General features: G+C 39.3%; 1 protein-coding gene across 8 annotated transcripts in view; it reads right to left on the bottom strand.

The window, feature by feature from the left end:
* TNRC6B (trinucleotide repeat containing adaptor 6B) overlaps positions 1-15,392 on the bottom strand; it is a 134,569-nt gene that overhangs the window by 67,430 nt on the left and 51,747 nt on the right. Inside the window, exon 1 of one of the 8 annotated variants that reach the window (XM_087767836.1) lies at positions 9,577-9,789. The exons of 6 other annotated variants lie outside the window; for them this stretch is intronic. In XM_087767836.1, the coding sequence (XP_087623962.1) occupies positions 9,577-9,581 (5 nt within the window). In that variant the 5' untranslated portion in view covers positions 9,582-9,789. Of the gene's footprint in view, positions 1-9,569; positions 9,790-15,392 lie in introns of those variants that run through there. One more of the 8 variants, XM_087767840.1, reaches the window with a different exon arrangement.

Genomic DNA, 15,392 nt, shown 5'->3' on the forward strand with positions numbered 1-15,392 from the left:
GAACTAGGTTTTCACTTCTATTTTAAAACATCAAAGAAAATCATGTACTCTTCAGGGATTTTTTTTTTTTTTAATAAAGTTAATATTTCTCAAGGTAGTACGCAGAGCAGCTTTTAAGGCCTGAATTCCTCTACCCTCAGCAAAAGCCCTTAGTCTGAACCTGGAGACACCACACTATGGTTTGTTACAATTTATGACCCAGCTACATTAACCATACTCCTTGGTAAGTGGAAATCCACAACCGCTGAATGCAAGCTTTAACATAGAACAGAACTTTTAGCATTTGAAATTTCAAAAAAGGTAAAATACACAATTCCATCTTTTTACCCACATTCTAATTTTAGTTAAATCAGCTTTGTTCCCATAAAGCCATAAAGGAAAAAGAAAGCATCATTCTATTCACAATTCAATACAGCTGTGTACGACTGGCTTCAGCCCCAGGCCACAAGCCAGGAACTTCTGAGTTCAAGTCTGGCTCTGCCACTGACTTTCTGTGTGGCCTTCAGAGAGCCTCTAACTTTCTCTGCTGCTCGTCTTCAATCTGTAGGCTTACCTTACAGAATGGCACTTGCTTTGCTTGTGCAGGCTTTTCCCAAACAAAAAACTTGAATTGGCTTTGACAGCAGTTTTTAGTATGGCTTTAATGCCTAAGGCCCACCAATAAATCTCCACATTTCAGCCGATACCTGGCAGTTTTCAACTGCATTAACTGCCAACATGCACATACTACATACGTATGTGTATACACACATATGATACACACACAAATATCAAAAGATGTAGTAAGTTGGAAAACAGAATTATTTCAAAGTTTGTCAACAAACAGGATGGAAAAAATGAAATCAAGTTATCTGCTGTAATTAAACTTAGAATGCAGAACAACCTAGAACCTTGTTCTTATTAACCCACTGAGCCAGTGATGAAGTCTGTTTTTAACAGCTTAACAATAAATGTACAGGGAACACAATGCTCAAGCTAAAACAATTACAACTAATATTTTAGAATATTACTGTAACAATAGAAAAATGGCCTAGGAATGTGAAGGGGAGAAAGGATTTAAGCTTAACCAAGTTACCTAGCGCTAACAAACATAATTTAGAAGATAAGTTTTCTTAAGAAAAAGATCAAGGGAAGTTACATAAACTTAAGCCAACCATATGCTTGCACGTCTACTGTAGAAGAGTTTCACTTCACATTATCTAGACTGAAGCAGAATGTAATGGAGACTGACACTAGCTAACCTCAGCTTTTCTTGAACTCCAATGATACAATCACGCAACTACAGCTCATCACCTTTAAAACAGTATATGCTGCCTTTAAATCCACCCCTGGGAAAAAACCTTGTCCCAAAAACTTTATCAAGACAGGCTGACTTTCCAAAAACTAACCTGTTCAGTTATTCATAGCCTAACCACAGAGAGCTAGCTTCAAGAACCAAGCAACCGTAGCTTCATGGTACGTTAAGCTGCCAATGTAAATCCTAGACTTTCAAATTTTAGTGTCCACCTGCTTTCACGTTTTTCATCTTGTTTTACCTAAAATCTGGTAAGAACACACTTCCTACAGTTTTTCTGTATCAGAACGTAGAATTTATTTGTAGAAAGTGGTAAATGTAAAGCAAAACTGTCTTCCAATTAACAACACAGCAGAGTAAATTAATTCAGAATAACGTTATTTTGTGATAAAAACAGTCACTCAAGGACTTAATCAGAAACAGCCGTTCCAGAATAGCTACCATGCAAAGATGAGGTGGTTAAATGCAAATTCAGATAGCTTTTGCACAGGGACAACTACGCTGATTCAAACTGCTGTAAAATTACCTGCATGTAAGACACATGATTCTCCCATCCCAGGTCATTTACTAAAACTTTCCACTGTCATTCAGTGGCTTTCAAAACATATTTGCTGATTAAACCTAGAACATTAGAGAAATACCGTCATGAAGAAGTACATCTAAGCAACTTATCAGGAAGATTAGATCTTCACCCAGGTGAGATTTTTAGTTTCCTACATCACACTACCATCAGTATGTTTCCATCAGATGAAGCAGTCACAAATACTACAGCAAGGCCAGAATATTGGTTAGCAAGCATTCCTGCCACAGTTATCTAGATCTGCTCTGAATAGGACTACAGGACACAGGTAAAGACAAAATAAAACAGAAATAACGCTAATGCCTCATCCACTTCCTCTCTCTCAGCATTGTTTGGTCTGGTTGAGATGTATCAAACAGATCATCTGAGCATTACCTGCAAAGGAACAGAAAATTTATTTTGCTCTGTAACACAAGGCTATTTAATTTAAAATTCCCATTAATATTGCTATAACTGACTTCTGTAGCACCAGCTGGAGCCTTCTTTTACACTAGGTTCAAAAAAAAGCTTTTGGGGTTTTACTTCAGGTTAGCCAAGTGTTTTTACAGGCAATTTGAACCTGGTCAACATCTAGATTCCGACCAGTGCAAATAAACTTGTAATCACATCTACAAAGAAAAATAGAGCTAGATATAGAATGACATATGTATAACCTAAATAGGATATCCTCTATTTCCATGCACTGTATTTTTTAACCAGTTTTAAATTTTTTTTAAGATTTTTTTTTTTTTAAGTATTTACCATAGAAGCTCCCTTGAGTAAAATAGTGGAGTAATAACACTAATGGTACCCAAGTAAAGCCTAACAGAATAGGAAAGGTTTATTTATATACTCTTAACTAGAATATAGAAGAATTAATTTTTAAAAATTCACATGGGGATCAAACTATCTAATGACTATTTTCTGTTTCACAGGACAACCAGTTTTTGACGCACATATGAGTAAGCTAGGAAAGGATGTTAGCTAAGTTTTGGTTCCTTCTGCCATCCCCTCCCCTGCATATAGAAGGCAGCCATTTTCATTTTTCTTGTCCTCAAACTCTCTCCAGTAAGAGGCAAAATAGCCTGGAAAAAAAAATCCAGCAAGAGTTACCAGATTAGAATTTCCAAGCATTAAAATACCAAAATTCACTTGTATGTTGTGATCAAATCGCCCTCCCCATGAACTGTTCAGCAAAAGGCTGAGCATAAACACACTGTATATTTAGCTGGCAAAGTGACGTATCAGAATGTATCAGTCTCACTTTAATTGATGAAGTTCTCAGTAATAGTCACCCTCTTGCCAAAGAAAGCTGTTTTGTAGACAAGTATATCTAGAGTATCAACATAGAATTAGAACCATGTGTTTGAAATCAGACCCTGAATCTAGCATGATTGCTTAACTGAAATTGTATACAATTAAAAATATAAATGCTAATACAGAAGCTGCAACAAGAACACAAACGCTGCTACGTTAGGGCTTTAATATTGAGTTGCATTGTCTTCTGCTACAAACAGTACAATTTAAACCAGTGGAAAGAAGTGGAAGAAGACACGGAAGACTTATTTTAAGGAAGGTTTAAGTGACACAGGACACTGCATCCTGGACAACTGGATGGCTCGGGCATAACCAAGTTCACAAATGTAGACTGAACCACGATGACAACACATCTGTGTATATTTGCTGCAGAGCACATATAAAATGGGACAACTGAGCTGAACTCTCATTAATGGTTAAGTGGCATTAACAGAATATATGTTTAACCTTTCCTGTTTTCATATAGGTCAACTAGCCCCAAAAGCTCAAAATCTACAAACACTACGGTGTGCACACACTTAAAAAAAAATAAATGCCAGAAGTCTCACTGCAGCTGAAGTTTCACGTGTTCTGATGTACATGGAGGCTGTGCCCAACAGCCACTACGAAATTACAGATGGATAGTAGCTTTTGACTGTGCTGTTTAAGAAATGCTGTGCTTAAAAAAGGAAGAAAATCCTGAGAATACTAGAAGTAGTTTTCCCATTGTTTTATTTTTCTAAAAAATACTTCTTCTCCAATTTGGAAATTCAGACAATGTTCTGCTCAAGTTCAAATCAGTTTTTGGGTTCAGCTGTTATACCTGTGTCTGTACTTCAGGAAGCCCTAACTCCACATCTACTGAGAACGCTGGGCAAGATGAGCACCCTCCCCTTACTTCATAATTTAAACATGCATGGTGGGGTTTTGTTTACTCTTAAGGTATTAAAGAACTGGCCACCTTCATTTTAAAATATTTGTACCTTTCTGCTTTTCAGTTGCTTAAGTGCCTATCCTGTTCAAAGCACATTCAACTATGATAGAGCTCAGTATCAAAATAATGCTTTTCCCGACACAAATTAAACAACTGCTTATTCATTTACAGAGAATGTATGTACCCATAAAAACAAATACTAAAAAGCTGAAGTGTTTTTTTGCTAGACTACCTCCCTCTATTATGTTTCACTGCTCTTATTTGAGCTACCTCTAAATTTGTCGACCTCCCCTACTGTTCAAAATGCTCTGAAGTTAAGGCCTCACAAGTACCATCCTAAAAAGAGAAGCACTCCCCTGCTGGCATGAAATAAAACACAGTTGTATCTTGATGCTTTGTTTTGGTTTTGTTGTTGTAGTAAAATCCAAGGCTACATTTCACTTCTAAAAGTCTCAGTTTAACATAAATTTGTGTTAATATACATGCTTTGTACTTTTAAGCATTTTTCCACCTATCGATATCGAAGTACTTTTAGATAATTTTCTCTAACATATACAAGCATCCATTTAATTAAATTCAGACACAAATTGTCGCACTGAAAGGAAAAGTACTCAGCTCTCATGCTTACTACCTGTGGTTTTTAACAAGACTCCCCTCAGCAGTTTCTCTCCTGGTGTATTAGCACACATTTTTCCATGCTGTTTAACTCTTGGTTTGATTTGTTCTGCATTTAAAGATCATCTCCTGTTTTATTAATGTATCTTCTCTCAGGTACCGGAAATAACTGCAGGGTTCATATCTTGTTTTATGTTTCCCCACATAGCTAAAGAGGCTAATTAAAAGTAGTCCTGGAACTACAATATTTTGAAAGAGGATCAAGGTTTGCCTTTCAGTTTGCCCATACTATATATAATATCCAAATATCGCATCAGCCAGTTCTTAAGACATGACATTTCAGAAATTATAATAAATATATAATGCTAGTAGCACCAGAACATTTCAGCCCTGAACTATAATGCCAGCATTCTGTATACAGACAAGAAAATAGCCTTTAAAATTACAATGGCCATAAAGCCTTATGAACTCTTTTCAGAAGTGTGTTGGTCGCATACGTATTTAAAAAAAAAAAAAAAAAAAAAAAAAATCAGAGTTTGCATCTATTCACACTGTTCCCAAAATACATGCTCTGTCTCTACAAAAAAAAAAGAAAAAGAAACTATTGTCTTCTTGGGTTAGAAGCCTATGTACAAAGCAGAAAAAGTTTAAGCAGTGAAAACTGCTAAATGTACAGCTCTAGAGCTGGAATTCACCACAGTTAGGGAAAGGCACCATTTCTCTTGTGCCCTTCAAAACAATCATGGTACCATCACTAAAACAAAACAGATATAATTTTCAGTATGTAGTATTTTTTAACTCCATGATGCCTCCACATTTGCCCTCAATGCTGAAATGGCCAAAAAGTGTTATCTTGACACCTAACTTTAGATATCTTGTTTGACCAATATTTGAAATATGGCACATGCAATCATACCAACTAAATTCCAGTGCTACGTCAGCAACTAAAGCTGCTGTTTCTTGAAATAAATACTAAACTTGTCTTGCTTTGAGAAGCAATAAATCTTTGTATCCACCTAAACTGAATTTTACATCTGTTTATCAAATCAATTCTGCAGCAATAATTATAACTAAATATTTAAAGTTTAGCCACTTAAAATCTAACCAGTTCCTCAGTAGGATTCTTCTAAGTGAAAGGACATCTTACTTGCTCTGACATTACACACCACCCTTTACAAGACTTTCAGGAAGGTTACAAAGCTAGAACCCAGATACCCACACCCGATCCCTTTGATAGGACGTGAAGTATAGCTTTTTAGAGCTAAACATCCTATGTATCTTCCTGCCTCAAATCTTGACCTGTTTAAATAGGAAACCAGTACTTAACAAGCTGAAACAGCTCTTCAGAAGGAGGTAAGTTTCTTCTTAATCAGTTAAAGCAAAAAAATAAAAAACCACACAAAAAAAAACAAAAAACAAAAAAACCCACCCCCAAACCCTCAAACTTATAAAACAACAGCCAGCTGAAGACAATACCAAATGTGCAGATTCCAACAAACATTGTTCAAAATAAAACTGTAAATTAAACTTCTTGCCTTCCATCCTGGTCACCAAAAGGAAAGGTAGATCCATAATGACCAGAATTAAAGAATTCTGCTTCAAGGTGCAAGCCACAACAAGTTTTTGCAGGGGTACTAGGAAAGGTACAGATAAAAATTCTCTTCCAGCAATACGCTAATTCTATAGATTTTTCTTCATTTATAGATTTGGATGCTTTCTCCTCTACTCAGACATCTATTAATAAGTAAGAGACAAAAGTCTCAAAAGGTTAAGTTTAGCTGAAACCAGCCAGCACAGACTGTATGTTCTTATGAAGTTTCTTTTTTTTCCTTCCCAGCAGGAGAGAAAGAGGCTAAAATAAGCTGCTGAAAGTAAGCATACTGATTTTTCAGTCACTTGTTTTCCCTGATTTTTTTCCCATTAGAACCGCAGGCTCCTGTATATTGAAGCTCAATGGTGATAAGGCTTTTCCTGTCAATTATTTCTCAAGAATCTCTTAGATGTAGTGCAAAAAAACTCCAGGGGCTCTGCTGACTACAGACTTCACTGTAGTTTTCAACCTACTAAAATAGTCTGCTTTGGAAAGGGACTGATTCCTGTAGATAGCAATAACAATTGACACACAACCGCAAAGAGAAAAATGAAGTAAGCTTCTGAGCTCACTGTCATCACTGTAAACTGAACGAAGCAGAAAAAGCTCCCCCACCCCAGCACTTCTGCAAGCTTCAAACTGATCTAGAAATTGCAACTCGAGTCATGTGTCTCAAAATGATTTTAAATAAGTATTTTGTTCCCTTTGTACTGCAGGAACATACTGAATGCAAACAGTACTGAGAATTGCTCAGACCCACACTTCTAAAATCCTACAGTTTCACAGGCTGCAGTCCTCAGCACACCCTGCCCTAAAATTTGATGGGTCAAAGACATATTTATATGAGGAATTATTTTAATTGGTCCTTTCTATTCACAGTGTACTGTCTCACAAAGCTACTTAAATGTTTGGCAGAGTCCGTACCGGAATCACTTCTATTATTCTCAATAGTTGCTTTTTGTCTGATCTATGACAGCTTCTATAGCTACGAGCAGTTGCAGCTATTAGAAAATACCCTGTATTCCACCTTCCTAACAATCAAGCTATACTAACATTTACACAATTTGGAAGCGTACAATATAGACAATAATTCCTGCTTATTTTTCGCCTGCATGCAAGGCGAATACTTTTCTCAAGCACAGATTCTGGGAAGGCTAATGTCCTACAACATTGACAACCCAGGACAAAATTTAGGTTTTCATTATTTCCTCAGTTCAGCCATCCTATGCTATAGCAATTATCACATAAACTACATAATTCATGTTTTGGTCCTTTAAGTACCAAATCTGAGAATACTACTACTTTATATTGTATTTGAAAACCGTTCTAATGTCTAATTAAGTTTGTCAGTCAACAAGTATATTCAACATTCTGGCTACATCAGGATCTCCACTAAGCCCAAGAAGGCTTTGAATAACAAAACCGTCAGGCTGCACCAAGTCTAAGACACAAAGCATTTTTATAATATTCCCTCACACAGATACATGCCAATAACACGAGGGTGGAATCTAATAAGTTCATTAACCCTAAACAGGGAGAATGTAGTACTTCATACACAAACTGGGTTATCCATTACTACTAAACTTTGTAAGACCAAAATCATCAGCACAATACACCATATCAAATTTGAGTAGAGTTCTTTTTTATGGGCTTCCTCTAATTTAAAATAAAAAACCGCCTTTAACTTCCAAAAGAAAAACTTAATATACTGCAGAATTATTTCAAATATTTGCTAGGCAGTAGAGGGGAAAAAAAAGCCCCGATACATACTACAACAAGACAATAATGAGGACAGCCAGATACATTTTCAGTAAACGTATCCAAATCCGTCTCCTCCATTCGTATTTAACTGCATGGATATAAGGCCACAAAGAAACATAAAATACGACCCATCTTGTAGGTTTACAAAGTTGACCTGCTAACCATAATCAATTCACACACACACTGCAGTGTGAAAGTACATTCACATGATTATTTGCATAATTATCTGCTGCTTAAATACCCAGCTACAAAAATTATCACAGTACAAGGCCTGTCAGGAAGGGGTGAAGAATAACGTATACCACCACAGAGAATTTTTTTCATTTAACCTCACAGAAAGGAGCATTACATCACACTCTTACAATGCAGGAGGAGGGGCTTGTTCTCAGAAAGCAAGCTTCAGCTATTTCTCTTTAATTTTCTGCTTGGTTGTGGAGTGAGATGCAAAAAAATAACTTGGTTTTAAATTTTTAGTAACATAGAAGACGGAGGAAAAAAAGCGAGAAAACACAGCTTTTTAGCTACGTTTACTAACATGCAGATGAATACCCGTTTTATAGAGAATACAGAGCAAAAGTCTACGAAACATCAGTAGCACCCAGCATCTGGCATTTGCAAGCGTGCGTTCCTAAATATCTGCCCCACATCTGATCAGTCGCCAGACCCGTTAAGCAGGGAAGGGTCCCCTTACTTCTGGGCAACCGGACACGGCAAGACCCCCTGAAAGCCGGCACTACCTGGGGCGCCCAGCTCCCTCTAAGTCCCGATGCCATGTTTACGGGGGCAGGACCGTTTGGTCCCAACGCCGGCCGACACGGCGGGCCCGGCCGCCGCGGGGAGCGGCGGCCCCAGCCGGAGCCGGCGCCGGAGCCCGGGGGCTGCCGCCTGCGCCCTGCTCGGCGGGGCTCCGCCGGCGCAGGAATCCTCTCACCCCCGCGCCTCCCCGCGCTCCCTGCCCACACCTGGCACCCTGACTGTTTGGGTGCCTGATTTTAGGGCTGGTTTTGGGTTTTGGGTTTGTTTTTTTTTTTCTCCTTTCTCCCTGGGAAGGGTAGCCCGGTGAGAACACTTCCCCATCGGTCCCCTGTCGGACCCAGCAGCAGAAAGAATGAAAACCCATTTTTATATATGCAAATTTTTGCAGCAGATTTAAGAGCTTCGTGTGCTGTGGGGAAGAAATCACTCTTTAAGCAGCCTCTATTTAAATAAAACAAGATTTTCAGTACTATCTCGTACTTCACCAGCTTGGAAAATACAAACGATCTTCTGAAATTTGCCTATGTGTTTTAAATTACAAATCTCTTCAAAATCCACAATACACTTCTACGGAGACCTCCTTCTAAAAAGCCCTAAAAATCCACAAAAAGTGCTTTACACGTAAAACCAGACAGCATCTGAAGCAAGTATTTGTGCTAGAAAAAACACCTCTGCAAAACCACAGATGAAACCGGTCAGCTCAGACTCTTAAAAATCTAGTAATAGGTAAAAAAAAAAAAATAATAATAAAATATAAACGTACCACTAACCTCATAAAGTGCAGCAGTGCTTAAATCCAGCGAGTTGAGGCATACAAGGTAGAAATGGAAATGAAAAAAGATCCAAAAATGATTTTGTGTTTGTGTTTTTTTGTTTTTTTTTTTTTTTATTTCAAATGTTCAGAAACCAGCAGAGACTCTGTCGGCCATTTTGGCTTGAACTCCCTCACTCACTCTCCCGCTCCCTCCCTCTCTCTCCCTCTTGCTCTCTCTAAAGGAAGCAGCTTTTTGTGACCTTCAAATAGAGGCAGGTCATGTGACTCCAGGCAGGCTGTCAATCACGACCCGGGGCCCGCCTACTCCCCGCCTTAAAGGGACCGCGCCCTGCCTGCACCGGGGGACGACTGCTCCCCGCCAAGCAACGCCGCTCTAACGCGCTCCCCGCCCGCTTCCTTCTGCTCCGTTCATCCTGCAGAGGCAACACAGAGAGGGTAAAATAGGTGAGCCCTGAGAATACGGAGAGCAACTCGGCTGGAGCGTTTCTCTTGAAAACTAGCTAAAAATCAAGCAGATAATTATGCTAATTCCACATTAAGGCTGCAGACGGTGCATGATGGAACGTGGAAGTCCCACTAGCCACACTCACTCTTCTGCGGTGCCCTGGCGGACACTTGACCCTAGCACTTACCTCGAGAGGAAACCACATTTTAAGTGCCCCATCCCGGTTCAAGGACAAGAAGAGGTTCCTCTTCAGTCCACAATGAATCCAGGCTGTAACCGGACTGCCTACACGACGTGCACACGTCAACCTGAGATCTAGGTTCAGAGGCACGATCACCTACAGCACAGGAGAGCAAACTCGGTCGCTCCTACTGCCTTTAAGTCTCAGGCTGCAACTCAATCATTAGGCACGCACTTGATAGTCTCTTCCCACAATTTCCATAGATAAATGCTCCAACAGTTGAAAGAGAGAATCCCAGCATGTTGCAACATCAAGAAATCTGCAGGATGTTCCCAGACATTACCTTGAATGTGCAGAAACAGCGAAGAAGATAGTTCAGAAACAGTATACGGTAATGCAAGTATGATTCTGCTGTGAGGAGACTTGCTCCTGAGTCAGCCCGACACGGGTAAGAAACACCTGAACCGACCCGGTAACGTAACCATGCCTGGTGAGAGAACTGACCGCGGATCGGGAAGCTCACGGGAGCACCCTCGGGATACACCCTTAACATAACAGAGCTTTTAATTCTGTACAGTTTTGCACTATAACTATGTACAAAGTAAAAAAAGACTACACTAGCAGTGAAAAAATACCACAGAAGGAAACTAACTTGAGAAGTCATGGGGGGGCACTCCCCGGGAATGAATTTGGAGGAGCAGAAGCTGCAGATGTTATGAATGAGAATAAAAACCGTTAGTGTATACTATCATACTACCTCAGTCATTGGCTAAACATTACATTTCAAAAAAAATCATCAGGAGGCTACGAATGGCTAATACGGCTCAGGTTTTGACACGCTTTGCTCCAACTACCCTCGCAGTAAGGTACGGAAACTCTCGAATGGAGATTCCCCCAGTGAGGGGATTTCTTCAACAGGACCACAGCCTGCACTGTAACCACCCCGACATCTATCTCTGCAGGCTCATGAAACTCTGGAAATAGCTAATGCGCGTTGCATTTACAGGTACTTAATGAAATAAAAGCAGTTAGATGCTAGCTATTCAGGTTGCTCTGTCTAAACCAGAGCAGAGAATCGGCCTGCTGGCTGGATCTAACGGCTTGCAGCGCTTTGTGGCGGGGCTAATCCAAAGACGGCAATTTAAGAAATGTGGTGAAGTCTCAATGAACATGTTCTTATTTGTGGCAAGACCCGAAGAGAACAGCACAACTGCTCTGAATATCTAAAGACAAAACCCAAAACAACTGCTAGGCATCTGATTTACACAGTTTCATAAAAGCAAATATATATGCATATTTATGAAACAGCTATCCCCCTTCTGAAAAATTACATTAAGTATTGCAGCTGCATGTTCTATACATGTTCACACTGAGTATGACAGTATGCACTAAGCTACAGATAATTTTACTCCCTCTCAAAAGCCAAATTGTTTTACTCAGACTTATAAATCCTCTTAACTTCAGTAGGGCTTGCCAGCTCTCCATTCTAAAGTCCTGGAAGCTTTTACTTCAAGGAGTTGATAGTACTGTGATGACTTTAAGCAACCAGCACTCGCTTGAGTTGCTGTGTATCGAGTGTAAATCACTGCTATGAAATTTCACCTTGTCAATGTTCTATTGACAAAGCTTTTTCAATCAGAAAACTTTTTTTGGGACAAGCAAATAATCAGTGAACTAAAAATACTTCGAGAGACCAGTATAGGCAAGACTTAAGTAACTGTAGCATGGATAAAACAGCTTGGGTTATTTAGCACTCTTAAAAACGTCTGTGCTATGGGCCTAGGTTTTACCTTGACTAGTTTGTCTTCCATAAAGAAACATGGACTCCACTTGACAAGGTGAAAGTTACCCACGCTTTGTCTCCTTTAAAATGTTATTTGGAAGCAACTTCAAAATCCTTATTTTAATATAAAAATAAATGAAATAAATACTTTAATTGATTTTTTTCAACTAAGCTAACAACTGAAACATACCTCATTCTTTATCTATTCCTGTTGGCATATTGGTTAAAATGGCTCACAAGAAGTTTTGGTTTTTTGTTTTGGCTGGTTTTTGTTGTCATTTTTTTGGTTTGAGGTTTTGTTGGTTTTGTTTTTGTTTTTGTTTTTTTTTTTTAAATGCAGCATTTCCCCAACCAAAATTGTGGAAGAAGCAGCAGCACAGTAGTTCAGAAAACAGTGGAGTAGAGCATAAAAATACACAGCATATATAAAATCTGCACATCCCTTTTCAGAGGGCAACTGCACTTTAAAACCTAACCATTAAGCTTTCTGATGCTAACAGCGCTGCTAATAGCTAGTGTTAATAGGTTATATCCTTGTTATGTGCTACTAACTTATCTGATTACAAACACTTCATTTCCAAGCACCTTCCATCTGAGGATCATAAAGCACTTTAAAAACTTTAATGAAGCTTCACAGTGCTCCTATGAGGACAGTATCCAGTATGAGCAGACGTATACACACACACACACACGCACATTAACAGAGATGCTTACAGTCATGGACTCTCTGCGCTCGTATCTCAACTGAGACAGAAGAGTGTTTTTTTTAATTCACATTAAGCTGCATTGTGCTTCTAGTAACAGCTCATGCTTTCTGATGACCTTTTGATACGAATCAATAAATTAGGCTTCAACATTATGTACACAGGCATGCTCCAGTGTCCACTAGACAAACTGAGGTATCAACTGTACCCTCTAGTTGTCATCTCAAAAAGGAGACCTGGTCTGTCTGATCCATAGATCCTTACTCAATTTTAAAAGGATTCAAGTTCATCCAGTCCTTATGCAAAACTCCCTGTCTCATGAGCTGGCATTTTGTTTGGGCTCAAAGTCCTACAGTTCGATGCCATATCTTACTTATTTTGAAGGCTGAGCCCTCGCCGCCCTACAACACTGAACTCCACCCACTGGGCTTTCTACATTGCCCATACACATGTGGCAATAAATTTAAGACTTATTTTTCCCCCTAGAAAGTTCTTCATAGCTGATACTATGAAAGTGGAAAAGTCAACTCAGCTCCTCCTGAGACAATTCCTCAGCAGAAACCTCAAATATTAACAAGTTTCTCATAGCATGAATGCCTTCTCACCAACTGTCCTTTCTCCTGCTGGTGAAGAATTTGTTTCCTGAAGTATCAGAGGCAAAAAGGCAGGTTGTTTTGCCAAAGTGAACTGACGCCTACATGCCCTCTATCCTACTGCAGCTCATCAGTTAGATTTCCCTAGACCTCCCTCCCCCAACCCCAGAAAGGGGGTGCAGTAACAGATACGAGATAATTGGAGGCCGATTCTTCCCCAGCTCGCCAACCCGTCACCAGTGGACCAACTGACCTGGATTACAATCTTAGCAAGCACACCTCTTCCAGTTAACAGGAATCAGAAAGGTCCCTTTGTCTTTCCCGAGCTGAAGTTAAAAGCATAGCTCTTAGGGTAGGGACATGTATGTGAGGACTAGGTTACATAGTTGCACAATTTCTAATAATAAAAAGCAAGCAGAGAACCCCTTACATTAAGGAACAGAAGTAAGCGTCTTAAGTATTCCTTGTGTGCTCTAACAACTATCATACGATTTATTTTAAGAGAACAATTAAAAACATTAAGGTTAAAACCAGGAGTTCAAAGCATCTTGCTTCCTAGACTTGGTAACGACTAGGAACTTGACACAGGCATCTCAGTCCTGGAGAAGGGATAGTTCAGATCACTTTTAAATTATATTCTCTGAACAGAGATGTTGAATGCCCAACACTTTTGAAAAGTGAAGACGATAGCTAAATCTGGCTGTATCAACATACAATTTTTTTAAAAGTCTTCACAGCAATTGCACTTAAGGCATTGTGCAAGAGAGATGACCTCTCCTTCTGCAGGAGTGCAAGACTTTAAGATGTTCAAGCATTCTTCAAGGACAAAATACTCATTCCTAAGGAAAACCAGGGTTTTGTTTTGGGGTTCCCCCTTCACATTTAGCGAGTATTTTATGCTGCAGAATTGTGAAAACAGACCTGGCAGGAGTTTTTAACTATAATAACCAACAGTATAATGTAAATTCTTTCTTCAGAGAAAAATACCGTGACGAAAAGCATCTGACAAAGGAAAAGCTTGCTTGGTTTCTGAAAAGGTTACAACAACCTTTGCATCCGTTACACAAAGGCACCTAATCGACACATTTTAGGAATGGAGGACACCACCATTATTATTCAAAACTTATACTGCAACAGTGCTTTGGAGCCATACTAAAGCTCAGATCTCATTCATATCTTGCCAGGGACAAAAGAAACAATACAAGGCCTGAAAACTTCACAGCATATGAAGTTTAAGAACTATATATACATGACTTCAAGGTCAAGCCAAAGTTCTGACCCCATACATTAATGAAATGCTCACAGGAAGATAACAAGTCAGAAGGAAAACTTCATTCACCAAACTTTGCAAACAGCCGCTTTTCCACTTAATTTTTGCTCAATCTGCCACAATGCTTTCCCTAGCTGTTCAGCCTATAAATAATCCATCACTATGCCTCCACTTCTTCAACCTCCTCAAATGCCCTTTCCAAACTGGAGAAAGGTGAAGCTTTCTAGCTGCCTTTTAACAAAGTCGTTCCATGAACAAGGGAACTGAAAGCTCATTTCCTACGGATCTGTCACACATCACCGAACCTCTACTTTACCGCACTAATCCCAGCTTCCTGCACAGCCAGTTCTCCTTCAATGCCAAGGCTCTACCAGTATATCGAGCCCTATGTAGGTCTCTTCCCATAACTTTTTTTCACCTCTTTCAGTACCTGGGCAAAAAATAGCATATGCTGCAGCTAATCCCAAAATACACATGATGATTAGCTATTAGCAGACACAACCAGAACAGATAGTCTTCTGTTTTGTCCTGAAGCCCTTCTTTTAGTGAGGAAATTAATTTTGGTCTCTTCTCCAGGCAGTTACTGAAGTTTAATGTACTGGTAATCACAACCATATTATAATTTCTTACTCCTCTGCCTCACCTGACCAAAACTGGACAAGAGACTCCAAACTTACTCAGGAAAGATACAGACATGGAAAGCAATTGCATGAGACTTAACTACTCTAGGAACTGAAAGAATTGACCCCAAACATCTCCCATTCAATCAAGTCCCCCTCTAAATGCTGAATGAGTTTTTATACCCATATCCTTGGAAATTAGACAAGTACTTTCC

The sequence above is a fragment of the Nipponia nippon genome, unplaced genomic scaffold (genome assembly GCF_047370975.1).
Source record: "Nipponia nippon isolate SJK-2023a ecotype South Korea unplaced genomic scaffold, ASM4737097v1 scaffold_3, whole genome shotgun sequence".
NCBI lineage: Eukaryota > Metazoa > Chordata > Aves > Pelecaniformes > Threskiornithidae > Nipponia > Nipponia nippon.